At 36.2% G+C, this 17,132-nt stretch overlaps 1 protein-coding gene across 5 annotated transcripts in view; it reads right to left on the minus strand.

The window, feature by feature from the left end:
* The window catches only part of SGCG (sarcoglycan gamma), a 117,013-nt gene that overhangs the window by 39,691 nt on the left and 60,190 nt on the right, over positions 1-17,132 (minus strand). For all 5 annotated transcript variants that reach the window (XM_055122638.1, XM_055122460.1, XM_055122404.1 and 2 more), the window contains one exon: positions 8,791-8,892. In XM_055122638.1, coding sequence (XP_054978613.1) covers positions 8,791-8,892 — 102 coding nt within the window. The remainder of the gene's footprint in view (positions 1-8,790; positions 8,893-17,132) is intronic.

The following is a 17,132-nucleotide window of genomic DNA, read 5'->3' on the forward strand; positions in this document are numbered from 1 at the left end:
ACATTCTGCTGCCTACAAGAAACACATCTGAACAGTCAGCTAACATAGACTAAAAGTCAAAGAATGGAAAACTATCCCGCAAGCAAACAATTCCCTCAAAAAAGCCGGGGTGGCCATACTAGTATCCGACAACATAGGTTTTAGGTTGAAAAAGATTAGAAGGGACAGCAAAGACCATTTTTTACTAATCAAAGGATATGTACAGCAGGAAGAAATCACACTCCTAAATGTGTATGCACCTAATAAGAGACCAGCTAAATGCTTAAAACACCTGCTAACAGATTTTAAGGAGGACATTGCTGAAAACACAATAGTAGCTGGAGACTTCAACACTGCCCTATCACCTCTAGATAGATCAACAAAATTAAAACTCAGCAACGAAACACTGGCTTTGAAAGAAGAGGTAGAATAGAGATCTATACAGGGCTTTGCATCCCCAAAAGAAAGAATGCACATTTTTTCCCAGTGCACAAGGGACATTTTCCAAAATAAACCAATGCTGGGTCACAAAACATACCTCAATAGAATCAGCAAGACAAATTTTATCAACTATCTTTTCAGACCACGATGCACTGAAGTTAGAAGTTAATCATGCACAGATACGGAGAACTAAATCAAACACCTGGAAATTAAACAAATCAATGTTGAATAATGAGTGGGTTAGAAGGAAATCAAGGAAGAAATCAAAAGATACATAGAAACAAACGAGAATAAAGACACGAGTTACCAGAACCTATGGGATGCAGCTAAAGCCATGTTAAGGGAAAATGTTATAGCTTTGCAAGCATTCTTCAGAAAGAAACAAAGGGACTACATGGATAACTTGACTTCACAGCTTAGAAAAGGACCAACAAAAAGAGCCGAAACCAGGCAGAAGGAAAGAAATAACAAAATTTAGAGCAGAAATTAGAGACATGGAAACCCAAAAAACAATCCAAAATATCAATGGAACCAAGAGCTGGTTCTTTGATAAAATAAACAAGATTGATAAACCATTAGCAAGACTTACAAAGAAAGAGAGAGAGAACCCTAATAAACCAAATCAGAAATGAAACCAAAGAAATTCAAAAGATCATCAGAGACTACTTCAAAATGCTGTATGCCACAAAACAAGAGAACCTAGAAGAAACGGATAAATTCCTGGATTCCTATCATCTCCCAAAGTTGAACCAAGAAGATCTGGAGTACCTGAATAGACCTATTAATATCAAAGAAATTGAAACTGTAGTCAAAAATCTTCCAAAAAACAAAAGCCCAGGTCCAGATGGATTCACAAGCGAATTCTTCCAAACATTTAAAGAGGGCCTACTGCCAGGTCTTCTCAAGATTTTCCAGGAAATTGAAGAAACAGACTCTCCCAAACAGTTTTTATGAGGCACATATATCCCTAATACCAAAAGCAAACAAAGACATCACAAAAAAATAAAACTACAGGCGATACCCCTGATGAACACAGATGCAAAGATCCTCAACAAAATATTAGCAAATAGAATCCAACAACTCATCAAAAAGATCATACATCACGACCAAGTAAGATTCATCCCGGGGATGCAAGGATGGTTTAACATTTGGAAATCAATCAACATAATCCATCATATCAACAAAAGAAAAGAAAAGATAAAAACCATATAATCATATCAATAGATGCAGAGTAAGCATTTGAGAAGATCCAGTACCCGTTTATGATGAAAACTTTCGCAAAAATGGGCATAGAAAGGACTTTCCTCAATATAGTCAAAGCCGTCTACCACAAGCCTATGGCAAGTATCATCCTCAATGGGGAAAAACTAAGAGCCTTCCCTCTAAGATCAGAGATGAGACAAGGATGACCACTCTCACCACTTCTGTTCAATATAGTACTGGGAATACTTGCAATAGCGATTAGGCAAGAAAAAGATAGTAAGGGCATTTCGGTAGGAAAGGAAGAAATTAAGCTCTCACTATCTGCAGATGATATGATACTATATTTAGAGATCCCTAAAACCGCTACCAAGAAACTCCTTGAAATAGTAGACTTGTATAGCAAAGTTGAAGGCTATAAAATCAATACCCAAAAGTCCATGACCTTTTTATACACAAATAATCAGAGAGAAGAAAGCAACATGAAAAAAGCAATACCCTGCACAATTATGCCTCAGAAAATCAAGTACCTCGGAATCATCTTAACTAAGGAGGTAAAGGACCTGTACAAAGAAAACTACAAAACGCTACTTCAAGAAATAAAAGAGGACACGAGGAAATGGAAACATATTCCCTGCTCATGGATTGGGAGAATTAACATTATCAAAATGGCAATACTCCCCAAAGCATTATACACATTCAATGCAATCCCTATAAGGATACCCATGACATTCCTCAAAGAAATGGAGGAAAATTCATATGGAACAATAAGCACTCACGAATAGCCAAAGCAATTCTGGGGAAAAAGAAGATGGGAGGCATCACCTTCCCCAACCTCAAACTCTACTACAAAGCGGTATTAATTAAAACAGCATGGTACTGGACCAAAGCAGAGCTGCAGACCAATGGAACAGGGTTGAATATCCCTACACAACCCCTCAAACATATGATCATCTAATCTTTGATAAGGGAGCAAGAAATGTGAAGTGGAGCAAAGAAAGCCTCTTTAACAAATGGTGCTGGCAAAACTGGACAGCTACAGATGCAAAAAATGGGCTCAGACCTCTACCTAACACCATGCACAAAAGTCAAATCAAAATGAATTAAAGACTTCAACATCAGACCAGAATCCTTGAGGTCACTGAAGACAAGGTCGGCAAAACCCTCCATGACATTGAAACTAAAGAAATCTTTAAAGGTGACACACCATTGGCCAAACTAGTGGAAACAGAGATAAACAAATGGGACTACCTTAAATTCATTAGCTTCTGCACCTCAAAAGATACAGTGATCAAAATACAAAGATAGTCTACAGAGTGGAAAAGGATATTCACCCAATACCCATCTGATAAGGGGTTGATATTAAGGATATACAAGGCACTGTTTGAACTCTACAAGAAGAAAATATCCAACCCCATCAGAAAATGGTGGGTGAAAATGAACATAAATTTTCTCAAAGAAGAATTCTGAATGACTAAAAGACACGTGAGAAAATGCTCCATATCACTAATCATCAGGGAGATGCAGATTAGAACAACAATGAAATTATCATTTCACACCACAGACCCACATCCAAAAGAACAAATACACGGATGTCCGGAGAAAGAGACTCTCCTGCACTGATGGTGGGAATTTTGACTGATTCAGCCCTTTTGGAAAACAATATGAACGATTCTTAAAAAATTAGAAATTGAGTTCCCATTTGACCCACAATACCACTCCTGGGAATATATCCCACAGAGGCAAAAAGGTATAGTAGAAATGACATCTACATTTGTATGTTCATTGCAGCACTGTTTACTATAACCAAAATCTGGAAAAAAACGAAGTGTCCAAAAACAGATGACAGGTTAAAGAAATTTTGGTACATGTACACAATGGAATACTATGCAGCTGTTAGAAAAGATGAAGTCATGAAATTTGCATATAAGTGGATCAACATGGGAAGTATCATGTTAAGTGAAATGATTCAGAAAGAGAGAGGCAGACACAGAAAATTTGCACTCATCTGTGGAATTTTATGTAACAGAATGGGAGATTAACACCCAAGAGTAGTAGAGATAAGGACCAGGAGGCAGCCCACAGCTTGGAAACTGGCCTCACATGCTGGGGGAAAAGGCAGCTCAGATAGAGTAGGGAACACCAAGTAGAGGATTTTGGAAGGACCTATTCATGTTGAAAGATGCGTGCCGAAAGTAGACTATAGACCAAACACGAAGGCCACTCAATACCTCTATTGCAAACTACAATACCCAAAAGGAGAGAGAACAAGGGGGAATGCCTTGCCGCAGAGGCAGGGTGGGGTGGTGGGGGATGGGGTGGTGGGAAAGATATTGGGAACATTGGTGGAGGAGAATGGCACTGCTGGAGGGATGGGTAAACAATCACTGTATGACTGAAATGTGAACACAAAAGTTCATAAACTTGTAACTGTACCTCACGGTGAGTCACTAATAATAAAAAAATTAAAAGCTTTCATAGAAAAACATAATATTTAGAAAAGGAGAACTAGATAAAATATTTTTCTCCATCAATATGCACTGAATTCTGAATATATTGAGTAAAAAGATATATCACAGATACTATCTTTAGCATTGGAAGTAGATTAGACTCATAGGAAAATATGAAATCGAAGTAGAAAGACCACAAATAATGTAAGGATAATATTGACATAATAAGTTGATGATATAAATGTCCTACTCACTATACTGGAGCGATAGCACAGTGGGCAGGGTGTTTGCCTTGCACGAGGCTGACCCAGGTTAGATTCCTCCGTCCCTCTCGGAGAGTCTGGCAAGCTTTTGAGAGTATCTCACCCGCATGGCAGAGCCTAGCAAGCTACCCATAACATATTCAATATGCCAAAAACAGTAACAAGTCTCACAATGGAGATGTTACTGGTGCCCGCTCAAGCAAATCGATGAACGACAGGATGACTGTGCTACATGATAGTGCAGTGCTACTCACTATATTACCACTCTGGCCCCTACTTTTATCAGTTTTTGCTTCATTATCTTGAACTTCGCGTATTAGGTAATTACTGTTTAGCTATACAAATCATGATCAACTCACTCTTTTGTCAATCAAAATGACCTTTCATATCACTAAGATTTGTATGTCTTTGATAGGAAATCTATTTTGTACCTTGTTAAAATAGTTACAACTTCCTTTTGGGCAACACTAGTATATTTTTATCATATCATTTGTCTATTTAATCTTAACCAATTGTGACTTAATTAAATATTTGTTTTGTTTTGCGGAAGGCAATAGGTGGTAAAAATAGTAGCTATTCTCAGACTCGTGTGAACTTCAGAAATTGTTGCAGTTGCTGTAAATTATTTCCTGTCTCATATAGCTTCCTCACACATAAGGAATACCATGCCTCTGATGATAATCACCAGAGGCATGGTATGGGTAGCGAGAAGGCTGGCCTTGGTACTCTTCCCTGTGAACTCAAGATTGGTTATGTTTTCTTTAACTAAAGACTCCATTTCCTGAATTCAAAGAAGACACCCCCTTTGCACTGTTCTCTTTTCCTTGCTGTGGGCTAGAAACTTAAATAGCTTTATCTCTTTGAGATTTTTAAGTGTGCTTTTTAGTCATTTTCAGATAGACTATTTTTATTGAGTTGGATGTTCTTTTCATTAGCAATATTTATTTGGTATCTTTCTATTTAAATAAGTTAGCAAACTTTATTTTAATTTAAAAATTATTTTGATAAAATTTAAATCCTATTGTGATCCAATGTAGTTTTGGTCCAGTTTTGCCCAGAGATAAGCATTTTTAGATGAAATTTTCCTTATGTGGATTGAAGCTTCAGGTCAGGATTTCTGTGTGGATGTATTTTTATGTTTCTAGGCTTTAAGACTTTACCATTATTTCTGCACAGACACTGGGGTTTTTCAGTCTTATAACGATGTTTCAGGTCTACTGTCCTTAGTGTTTGTTGAGCTCTGGTATAAATCTTTTTTGTTTGATTTTGGTTTGGGGCTTTGCACAGTGGTGCTTAAGACTAACTCCTGGCTCTGCACCGACGGGTCACTCCTAGGGGTATTTGGGGGGACTATGGGGAGCTGGGGATCGCACCAGGGATCAGCCACATGTGAAGCAATTGTTCTACCCATTGAACTACCTCTCTGACCTTGGTATGACATCTTTCATCTTTGAAGCTTACTCCTACAAATACGTAACCTAACTTGATTCAAGCCTGATTAGTAGATAAAATTTTTCTGTCTTTTGTTGTTAAATCTTGCAGTGGGGCTAGCTTAAGTCCGTTCAAGTAGATACCCTTATTAGCCTTTGTTTCATTCCAGAATGTACAGGGTTTTGCCTGTAAGTTACCCTTCATACTTTTGAGGGCTGTGAACTTTGATAGCAATCATTTTTTAGTAAAGCTATACAAACTGTTTGTGTTCCTATTTCATTTCATTTTGGTTATGCAGCCTTACCCAGTGGGGATCAGGAGACACTCCCAGCTTCATCTTTTGGAGTAGTTCTGGCAGTGCCTGGGAGACCATGCTGTTCAGATCAACCCCAAACCTCCTGCATACAAAGAATATGCTCCACCTCTTCATCCTTATTTTATTTTGGTTAAGACTATATTTTAGAAGATGTCCTTTATGTTTTGATCAGATATAACCATATATCGAAGTTGAGCAGGTAGGTGGATGGATTTAAATTATGAATTGAAAGCATAGTTGTGACAGAATTTTATATACTCACTTTGAAAACTAGAAGTCAAGTACCATGTTGAATTATATTAATAGTAAATTCTCTCAGCCTAGCAATATAAATGAGTTCTGTGAAGCTTTGTAGATTCATAAATCAATTCTGTATAAAATTCATTTTAAAGTCATCTTTGAAAGAAAAAATAGATATGACAGTAATAATTTTTAAAATTAATCCCATTATTTTTGAAAGTCATATTAGTTAATATAAAATTAATACAAAATAATTTAAAGCTGTTTTAATGCAAATATCTTAAACATTTTTATAATTTTTGTATTGACTTATGTGTCATTAATGTGATATTATGAGAGTTTTATACATCTATACAAAATATTTTGTAAAATTTTTACCCCTGATTTTAAAGAAAAACTGTATTGAAGATGAGAAATTATGATAACTTAAGAATCTTAATTCTTCTATGATCTAATCACTGAGTTCTAATCACCATGTTTTTCTACTAATATTACTCCTTAAACGTATAATAGAGAATGTGCTAACATAACTCAGGGAGAGTGCAGAAAAGATTCAGTTCTAATATTTAAATTCTTTTCACATCTGATTTATTTTTTATTAAAGCTTGTATTAATCCCCCTTAATCCCCCTTATTCCTATGACAGGGATATTTAATAAACTGAAATATCCTAATGACTAATGTGACTTATTATTCAATATGTCCACTGACTCAGGTTCATATAGATAGCCTGTAATAATGCAGGTTAGGTTTTTGCTCTATCAACTGAAATATTCTCAGAAATAACATTATAGTCCCTAGTAATTACCTGGGCTTTCTTAGAATATTTCTTCTGCAGTCTATTTCTAAGTTGCATGATGCACGCTTATATCATTGGGAGTGAAATTTGATAACCGTTCTTATATCTTCAGGAGTGTAATTTAACTCATATAAGATTGTGTTTCTCAGTGGTGGGCCTTTGTTTCCTTTCTGATTCCCTGATAGTGGCTGGTACTTTGCTTGTAGGAGATGCTAACATATCCTTCCATCACTGTCACTGTCACTGTCATCCCGTTGTTCATTGATTTGCTTGAGCGGGCACCAGTAACGTCTCCATTGTGAGACTTGTTGTTTATGGCATATTGAATACACCATGGGTAGCTTGCCAGGCTCTGCTGTGCGGGTGGAATACTCTTGGGGTCTCCGAGAGGGACGGAGGAATTGAACCCAGGTCGGCAGCATGCAAAGCAAATGCCCTACCCGCTGTGCTATTGCTCCAGTCCTGTTTTAATTTAATGAAGATACTATTGAGTTAGGGTTTTATTTAGATTTTTAAAATTTATAATTTCAATATAAAAATTTTTTACAAGAGTGTAAAATGCTTATATTTTCGGAGTATAATATTGCTATATCACTCTACACCAAAGTGTCCATGACTCCTCACACTGTCTACTGGACCCTTTCTTCCAACTTCCTGTCTCACTTGCTTAGTAATTTAGGTTCCATTGTCAAAATCTGTGGATTTGTTTTCGTCAGATATTGCATATATATATACATATATATGGCACAATTTCTTTAGTCATTATTATTGAACATTGGGTTATTTTAAGATTTTTTTGCTCTTATAAATAACATTGTGATGAGTAAAAATATGCATATTTCTTGAATTAGTATTTTTATATTTTTTGGATAGATACGTAGGCATCAAACTGCTGGATCAGATGGTGGTGCTATTTTAATTGCTGGCAAAATTTATATACTTCATAGAGGCTAAACTAGTTTACATTCCTCCCTCAGAGAAAAAGGATTTCTTTTTCTCCACATTCCATCAACTCCTTTAAAAATAAAAATATAGAGCATTCTCATTTATATGACTGATCTCATTGTTTTGTTTTGTATTTCTCTGATAATCAGAGATGATGAGCATTTTTTATAAATCTGTTGGCCTCTACATGTCTCCATTCGGGGCAGATTTACTTTCAAACCCATACAATTATTTAGTAATGATTGATGAGCAACAGGATGACAGTGATACAGTGATACAGTGATTTAACTTTTGGTGGGGGGTCCTACAGAATAATACTTCTATGTAATCGCTGTAATTGGTATAGTCAATACTAAACATCAAATGAAACTAACTTTTTCCCCAAGCTTCAGAAATTTTAAAGATCTCGAAGTAAGTATATTTAATGCATATATATGTATATATACATGTACTATTAAAAAGAAGCCTGGGTCATTTTTATATTGCTAATGTATATTATAGTCTAAATTGCTGAGGCCACCAATTAAAGCACAGGAAAACAAAGCTATTTAGAATGCAATAGAGATAAGTTTTACAACCTAAGAGCCAAGTTTTTTTTCCTAAAGAGTGTATGACAGATAGATACACACATAAAGCTAAGACATTGTTTCTGAAACATTGAATTTCTCAATTAAACTATTACCTATTATTCACAATATACAATCTAAATGTTTTATCACCTTCTTACCATTCTGGAGTGTATTTCTTTGGCATATAGTGGGAATAAAAATTCGGATTCACCTTCCAAGCGAAGTCCATCTTTTGTAACACGTAAGTGGCCCATTCCAGTCTGTTAAAAAATAATAAATTAATTATTTTTGTTGCTTTGCTTTTTCATCTTTAATGTATTGGCTTAAATTATGTATGTGTTTACATTTATTTGCTATCATCACTCTTTTCACTTTGTCCTTAAATGTCTATTTCAAACTTTAGTTCTTTTTTTTGTCAAAGTTTTATTAAATTTATATAAAAATGTTTTATTTATAAAAAGCATACAATTTTAAGGATAATTTTATTTAAAAAAACATAGGAGCCCACATGTAGGAAAAAACCTACCATGTTAAGGAAAAAAATCTTGATTACTATTTTTAAAATATTTAAGTAAAAATGAAAGAAGTGATGCCTGGAAGTGAACAATATTGTACAATAACCACCATTCATCTTTCGAACTTTTTGTATCTTCCCACACTGAAATTCTGTGGCCTGTAAATAATCATTCTCCATTTCCTTGCTTCCAAACCTGGCACCCACTATTCTACTGTCTGTATGTATGAGTTTTGATATTCTCAGCAGCTAATATAAATGGAATCATATAAAATAAATTTTTGTTTTATGCAAAGCTAGAGAAACTCAAGCTATAATAAAAAAGAAACCCTACCGAATGGTAGAAAATATTTGCATACAATATATCAGGTGTTGGTTGTATCCAAGATCTATAAATAACTTACGAAACTACAACCAGAAAACCTAACTACTCTATTCACAAATGGGGCAAGGAGATGAACAGACATTTTCCCAAAGTACCCATAGGAATGACCAACAGGCATGTGGAAAAGTGCTTATCATCACTCATGATTAGGAAAATGCAAATCAAAACAATGAGATATCATTTTGTGCAAATGAGAACAGTACATATCAAAAAGTCTGGAAATAGCCATTGTTGGTGATGTTGTCATGAGAAAGGATCCTACTGTTGGTGGGAATGTCATCTGGGTCAGCCTCTGTGGAGCGATAGGAAAAGAAATCCCAATATTACCACTTCTTGGCATCCATCCCCAAAATACAATACCATAAATTCGAAATGGTGCACACCTACGTTCACAGCACTTAGTACAATAGTACAATAGTCAAAATATGGAAACAACCCAAATGCCCAACTAGGATGAATGGGTCAAGAAGATGTGGTATATATACACAATGGAATATTCCACAGCTCGAAGAATAAACAAAGTCATATAATTTATAGCAACGTGGATAGAACTAGAGGATATTGTGCTGAGCCAAGTCATCACAAAGAAAGGGACAGATCCAGAATGACAGCTATCATATATAGGACTTAAAGATACACAGCAAGATAGCAACAAAGGGCTAAAGGCAACAGAATTGGAGAACAGATTCACACAATTGAGTTGATTGGGGGTTAAAGGGAGAGATGATAGGGTTCTTGGGAAAGGGATGTGTGTACACTGGTGATGGATGTGGTGTTGGAATTATATGCATCAGAAACAATTATTAACAATATAATAAGTAGCAGAATATAAATAAAATATTTATTTACTTTATTCTAGTTCATTTGCCTTTAAATATGTATTTTAGAAATATTTTGTTAAATCTACAAAATTTGCTAGGATGTTTTTGGCATTGAGTTTAACATAATTATCAATTTGGAAAGAATTGACATCCTTATTTGTTCAAATTTTCAATGAATAGTTCTCTCTTTTTTTTGCCACACTGGGCAATGGTCAGTGCTTACTCCTGGCTCTGCACACCTGGTAAGCTTGGGGGACCATGTGGGGTGCCAGCGATCAAACTCTAATTGGCCCATATGCAAGGCAAATGCTTTACCCATTGTACTATCGCTCCAGCCTTCGTTTCCCATTTTTAAATAAAAAAATTCTCATTGTTTTATAGTTCTTAGCATACAGTTTGTTTCCATATTTGGGGGCATGGGGCATACCAGGCAGTTTTCAGCACTTAACCCTAGCTTTGTGCTCAGGGTTTACTCCTGGCACAGCAGGGAGACCATGTGGAGTGCTGGAGATCAAACCCTGGCTGGGTGAATGCAAGGCAAGTACCCTACCTATTATACTATCATTCTGGCCAAAGGGGATTATTTCCTTAATTTCCATTTCTCTAACTCATTGCTCAGATATTGAAATCAAAGATTATGTGTGTTGAATTTGTATCTGTCCACTTTAATAACCTCAATTATTTCTAGTAGTTTTTTGGTACAGTTCTGGACATTATGTATGTATATTATTTTGTCTTCTTATAATTAGTAATAGTTTTATTTCTTTTTTAATTCAAATTGATTTTATCTTTTATTTCCTAATTCATCTAGCTAAGACTTCCAAAACTTTATTTTAAAATGTTGGTAAAAGTGTACGTTCTCATCCAGTTCCAGATATCTCACATCACTAATGATTTTATTTATTTTGGGGGAAAGGTCTGGGTCACAGCCTGTGTTGGCACCACATTCCCCCAAGCACTGCCAGGAATGATTCCCTGAGCACAGAGCCAGAAGTTAGCCCCAAGAACTGATGCAATGCTATGATTGGGCTTAAAGCAATATACAGACTATTAGCTCCTACTGCACACAGTTTCTCTGACATAAAAGTATATACTATAATAGATACAATATAGTGTAGACCAATTCAAGAATGGATTTGAAAAAAGTGTATTAGAGAATTGGTACAATGCTTCTTAGACATTATGGGATTTGAATAGGACCAAGAGACACTTAAGCAAGACTTAACTTCACCTCTTACAGTTTTAGATTATTTAATGGAATGTCAATGATGAAGCTCAGCATAGAGAAACATATTCACCATTCCAACAGTTAACTCAAGATAGAAAGTAATATCCATCTGTTATCTCCTTATTTTAGAGATTACATATGACCACCTATAAAGTTATGTTATTCCATTCTTTGGAAAAATAAAATATCTAAAATTAGACTGACTTCAATATTTAACAGCTGTATACAGTTTCAATAGTATGGACATATAGCATCGGTGGAAAATGTGTTTCAGTTATAGTTGTAACTCACTACTCATGTTGCTAATATCTACAAAGCCTCCATGGAAATCCAAAGATCACCACCGGGGAATGTTGAGCTTTGTTTTAGTGTGATTTTTCTACATTGCTTTTGTGATAAAAAGTTTAAAAGTTTTATGGATACTTTCATTTTATGCTAAAAATAGAATAAAGAAAGACAAACTTTAAACAAATTATTTCATAACTTTTTGCCACGCTTACATCAATACAAATAACCACAATCATACTTTTGTGTGTACACCATCAGAAAATAATATATTAAATGTAGTTCTAATTTACTATGAGATTATTATAGTTTAAATACCAAGGTAATATTCTTTGCATTATACTACACTGGAGCATGGCAGCAGTTGGGTAGGGCAGGTGGGCTGCCGGGGCTGGGTCCCTTGGGGCAGGGAGGGTTCTCACCTGCCCCCCTCTGGGGCACCCTGAGCGAAAACAGCCTGGCGCGGAGTCCATTGCATGGCTATGGGGGCCTCATCTTATACTCCCGTCTGTGAGGAGCAGCCATTGAGATCTGGAGGGTGGCCGATGAGAAGATTATCTGGTGCCCACAGGGTGTGGCAGGGTATGGCTTGTGGGTGTGATCCCTGGGTCACCAGAGATTGGGCAGGCAGAGGATCTCTGCTTCCAGGTCCTGTTGAGTTCAGAGTCCAAGGTCACAAAGTTCTGCATTATCTGGGTTCCCTGGGACTTCATTCATGTGTGAGGCTCGGCCTGAGCATCCAGAAAGTGGCCTGGAGTGTGACGGCAGATACGAAGGCGATCTGGCTGCAACATCTGTCACCTCATTGATTGCCACGGTTGATTTGGCTGATCTGGCTGGCTAGGTGGGTGTCCCCTTCCTCACTCACCAACTGCCACCATGCTCCAGGCCGCTTTCCAGACTGCGTGGCCAACACATTATAAGGCACTTCCTACCCATTTTCCATAATTACCACACCATATTTGATGGAGTTGAGACAGTAGGCAACAAATCATAAAGTTACATATGTATTTTATATATGTATATATACATATACATATATATACATACATATACATATACCTCTTGGAGAGCCTGGCATGCTACCGAGAGGAGAGTATCCCGCCCACACAGCAGAGTCTGGCAAGCTACCTGTGATGTATTCGATATGCCAAAAACAGTAACAACAAGTCTCACAATGGAGATGTTACTGGTGCCTGCTTGAGTAAATAGATGAGCAACCGGATGACAGTGATACAGTGATACTACACTAGTTATAAAGTAGGATTTTTCTTTAGACAAAACAGACTAGTGAATCAGATTAGATTTTACAGTTAGAACATATTTTTGTTAGAACTTGTGAGAAAAATATGCTACAAAGACATCCTTGACTTTATATTAGTGGAAAAAGAGAATCATGTAGACTCATGTACATCTGGAACACCTTTTTATTGTGACAATAGCCTACAAAAGAGGAATCTGAGTTAGATTTCTAGTTTAAGATGATGAATATTACTTGACACTGTAAGAGCTCTAGCCTGTGACACTATGCAATTCTTAGGCTTTACTTCTAAATTATTAAAGTATGTTTAAATCATTCATAGAAAAGTTAAAGTAAAAAGGAAAACTGAAGGACTACTAAATGTATGAAAGCTAGAATTATAGTGCTATTTGCATCTCTAGACACCAGTAATAATAGGATTTGTAGCATTGAACCAGGGATAATGAAAACCCTCTCGACTCAAGGTTTATCTTTCTTCTTTAAAATCAGGTTTAATAGTACATTATCTAAAAAAGAAAATATTAAATTGGTACATATTCTAACTGTGACCTCTGGGTTAATTCTACTCCATTGTGAGCAACATACAAACCAGACATTTCAATTTGGTTTTTACTGAAAAGTACTGATCAAATTCTTTCCAGAATAACACAAATACTACTAAGAGATTTATTCAAAGTTGCTGGGGTATCATATTTTCATTTATTATACAGTTTCAACTAGTTTGCAAAATGAAGAAAGGATCAGCAGATAGGATAAGGAATCTTGCCATTTTAATCTTATTTCATTGTCAAGAAAGAAATCAAGGTCCTAGGCACAATCAAGGAGAAGGGAAGACACAAGATTTAATGTGTTTGGGGCTGGTGTGATAGCACAGCAGGTAGGGCATTTGCTTTGCATGCAGCCGACCCAGGTTCGATTCCCAGCATCCCATATGTTCCCCTGAGCACTGCCAGGAATAATTCCTGAGTGCAAAGCCAGGAGTAACCTCTGTGCAAGGCAAGTGCAAGGCACATGCCCTACCTACTGTAATATTGCTCCGGCCCACATCGCTGGGAGTGACTAAAAGAGCAACAACAACAACGAAAGGATTTAATGTGGTGACCTTCTTAGAATTTTACTCATTACCAGAATAAACAGAAACAACTTAATTTTGTTTTAGAACTACTCCCAGCAGTGCCTGGAGGACCAAGCAGTCCTGAGATTGAATCTAGGGTTCCTGCATGCAAAGCATACAACCTTTTGAGTCATCTTCGTAACTTTAAAAAAAAGGTTTTACAAAGTAAAATAAAGGTAATTTACCATATAAGCACATTTTAATAATCATAATCACCAAATTAAATTTTCATTGCATATTATCATGGAATAGTATGCAACACAGTATGTTCTCATTTACCAAAAATGTTAATCTTATAAGACAACTATATATTTCTAAAATCAGTAAGAACTTGGGTATCATACAACATAAATCACGTATTTGTATTTTATTTGGTTTTTGGTCTACATTTGGCTATGCTCAGGACTTATTCCTGTCTCTGTGCTCTGTGATCACCCCTGGCATGGCTTGGAGGGGACCATATATGGTGCCAGGGATAGAGCCCAGGTTGACTATATGCTAAGCAGGTGCCTTGCCCACTGTGCTACCTTCAGCTCCTAAATCAAATATTTTAAAGAAGAAAATACAGTTAATTTATATAGGTGATGTATCAATTTTTTATATGAAGTTAGGACCAATTAATTTTCCTTAAATTTTGAGAGCTTATAAAACTCAACAGCTAAAAACTGGGGGAATTTTGGGCCGGAGCAATATTACAGTAGGTTGGGTCTTGCACATGGCCAACCCGGGTTCAATCCCATGCATCCCATATTGTCTTCCAAGCACCACCAGGAATAATTTCTGAGTGCAGAGCCAGAAGTAACTCCTGAGCATCTCCTGTTATGGCCCAACAACAACAAACAACAACAAAAATACAGTGAATTTAGAAAATTTGTGCATTCACAAAATCTCTGTAGTTGTTTATATATCTGCATTCTTTTTCAAGTTTTTTAAATTCTACTTATTTTATTATATAATCACTAGACTGATAGAAATGTCATTAGGATGACATTTTCCCCACTCTTTCATTAATGATCAATATTTAATGATGAAATATTTGCTTAAGGAAAATTAACAGAAGTCTATCTGAGTTTGTTTACTTACTAAATAAAAAATTATGAATGGAAAAACATTTTTTCATGAATGGAAAACCTTTTGATGAAAATTTCTAAGTGCTTTTTCCAAAAGGAATTTAAAACACCCACAATAATCACACTATTGCCATAGTGAGTGCTGTAATCAAAACAGAGAAAGCTTTGTTAAAGTTGACTAATTTTTTAGTCAAGATGATTTTTTTTACTCTCCCCTTACCAATGACTGTGTAGGTGACAGAGAGTTTCTTACACCGAATTTGGTTGTATAGAAATATATGCTAGCTGTTAAATATTCACCATTTTCTCTTACTCATTTCTCTCTCCCATTTCAGATTTAATACTGTAGAAAATGTTCTTTTAGAAAGTTCTTTTAGAGTCATGTTACTTCCTTGGCATTTAAGAAAAGACATTGACTTATGCATACAAATGAAACCAAAATGAAATCCTACAGAGATTTCTCAAACATAAAATTTAAAACATAAATTAAATTATACACTAAAGATTTCCATTTTGATTAATTTGGGGGAACCAAAATGTAACAATGTTTTAAATTTAGGCATAAAATGCAGTTAATATACAGAAGTAGATACACCATCTGTTGTGCTAAATTCATGAAGTGAAGTTGTCCAGTGAGCTATTGTGATACTGCAAAAATACTGTTTTAAAAACTTCACTGTATCACTGTCATCTCATTGTTCATTAATTTACTTGAGCAGACACCAGTAACATCTCTATTCCTCCCAGCCCTGAGATTTTAGCAGCCTCTCCTTACTTGTCTTTCCCAACAATTGGAGGCTCTTTCAGGGTCAGGAGAATGAGACCTATCATTACTGTTTTTGTCATATCAAATATGCCGTGGGTAGCTTGCCAGGCTCTGCCTGTGTGGGCGGGATACTCTCGGTAGCTTGCCGGGCTCTCCAGGAGGTACATATATATGTATATATGTATATGTATGTATGTATGTATATATATATATATATATATATATATATATATAACTCTCTATGATTTGTTGCCTACTGTCTAAACTCCATCAAATACGGTGTGGTAATTATGGAAAATGGGTAGGAAGTGTCTTATAATGTGTTGTGTTTCGGAAAGTGGCCTGGAGTGTGGCAGCAGTTGGGTAGTGGAGGTCAGCTGCTGGGGCTGGGTCCCTTGGGGTGGGGAGGGTTCTCACCCGCTCCCCTCTGGGGCACCCTGAGTGAAAACAGCCTGGCGCAGAGTCCCTTTTTAAAAACTTAGACCAAAAAAACCTACTTAATCTTTAATTATATGTAATTGTATAGAAAGAAAAGAACATTAACATTCCAGCCCACTTCAGAATGAATTTGGTAATTTCTCTCAAGCACAGCTAATGCCCACATCACACCTCCAAAACATTGCCAGGAGCAGATCAATCTATTTGTGATGTCCTCTAGAGCAATTTCTTTCTGACAATAATTTCCCTTAAAATTCTGACATTTTACAGTAAATGAATATTCAAAAGGCTACACAACTATCATCAGGCCATATAAAATTCCCTGGCTATCTTAAAAACATAAAGTTGTTCATGACATAATATAAATTCGTAGGACTGCTGGTATTTTATTTACTAAATTTTTCTTACTTGTTTCTGGGTCACACCTGTGCTCAGGACTTACTCCTATCTCTGTGCTCAAAAATCACTCCTGGAAGGCTCAGGGAACCATCTGAGGTTCCAAAGGTTAAACCCAGGTCGGCCATGTGCAAGGTAGGGGCCCCACCCACTGTACTATCTCCCTGACCCTATTTACTAAATTTTTAATTGATGTTGAGTTGTATTCAACAATTTATGTCA

This window comes from Sorex araneus, chromosome 1, assembly GCF_027595985.1.
Source record: "Sorex araneus isolate mSorAra2 chromosome 1, mSorAra2.pri, whole genome shotgun sequence".
NCBI classification, from domain to species: Eukaryota; Metazoa; Chordata; class Mammalia; order Eulipotyphla; family Soricidae; genus Sorex; species Sorex araneus.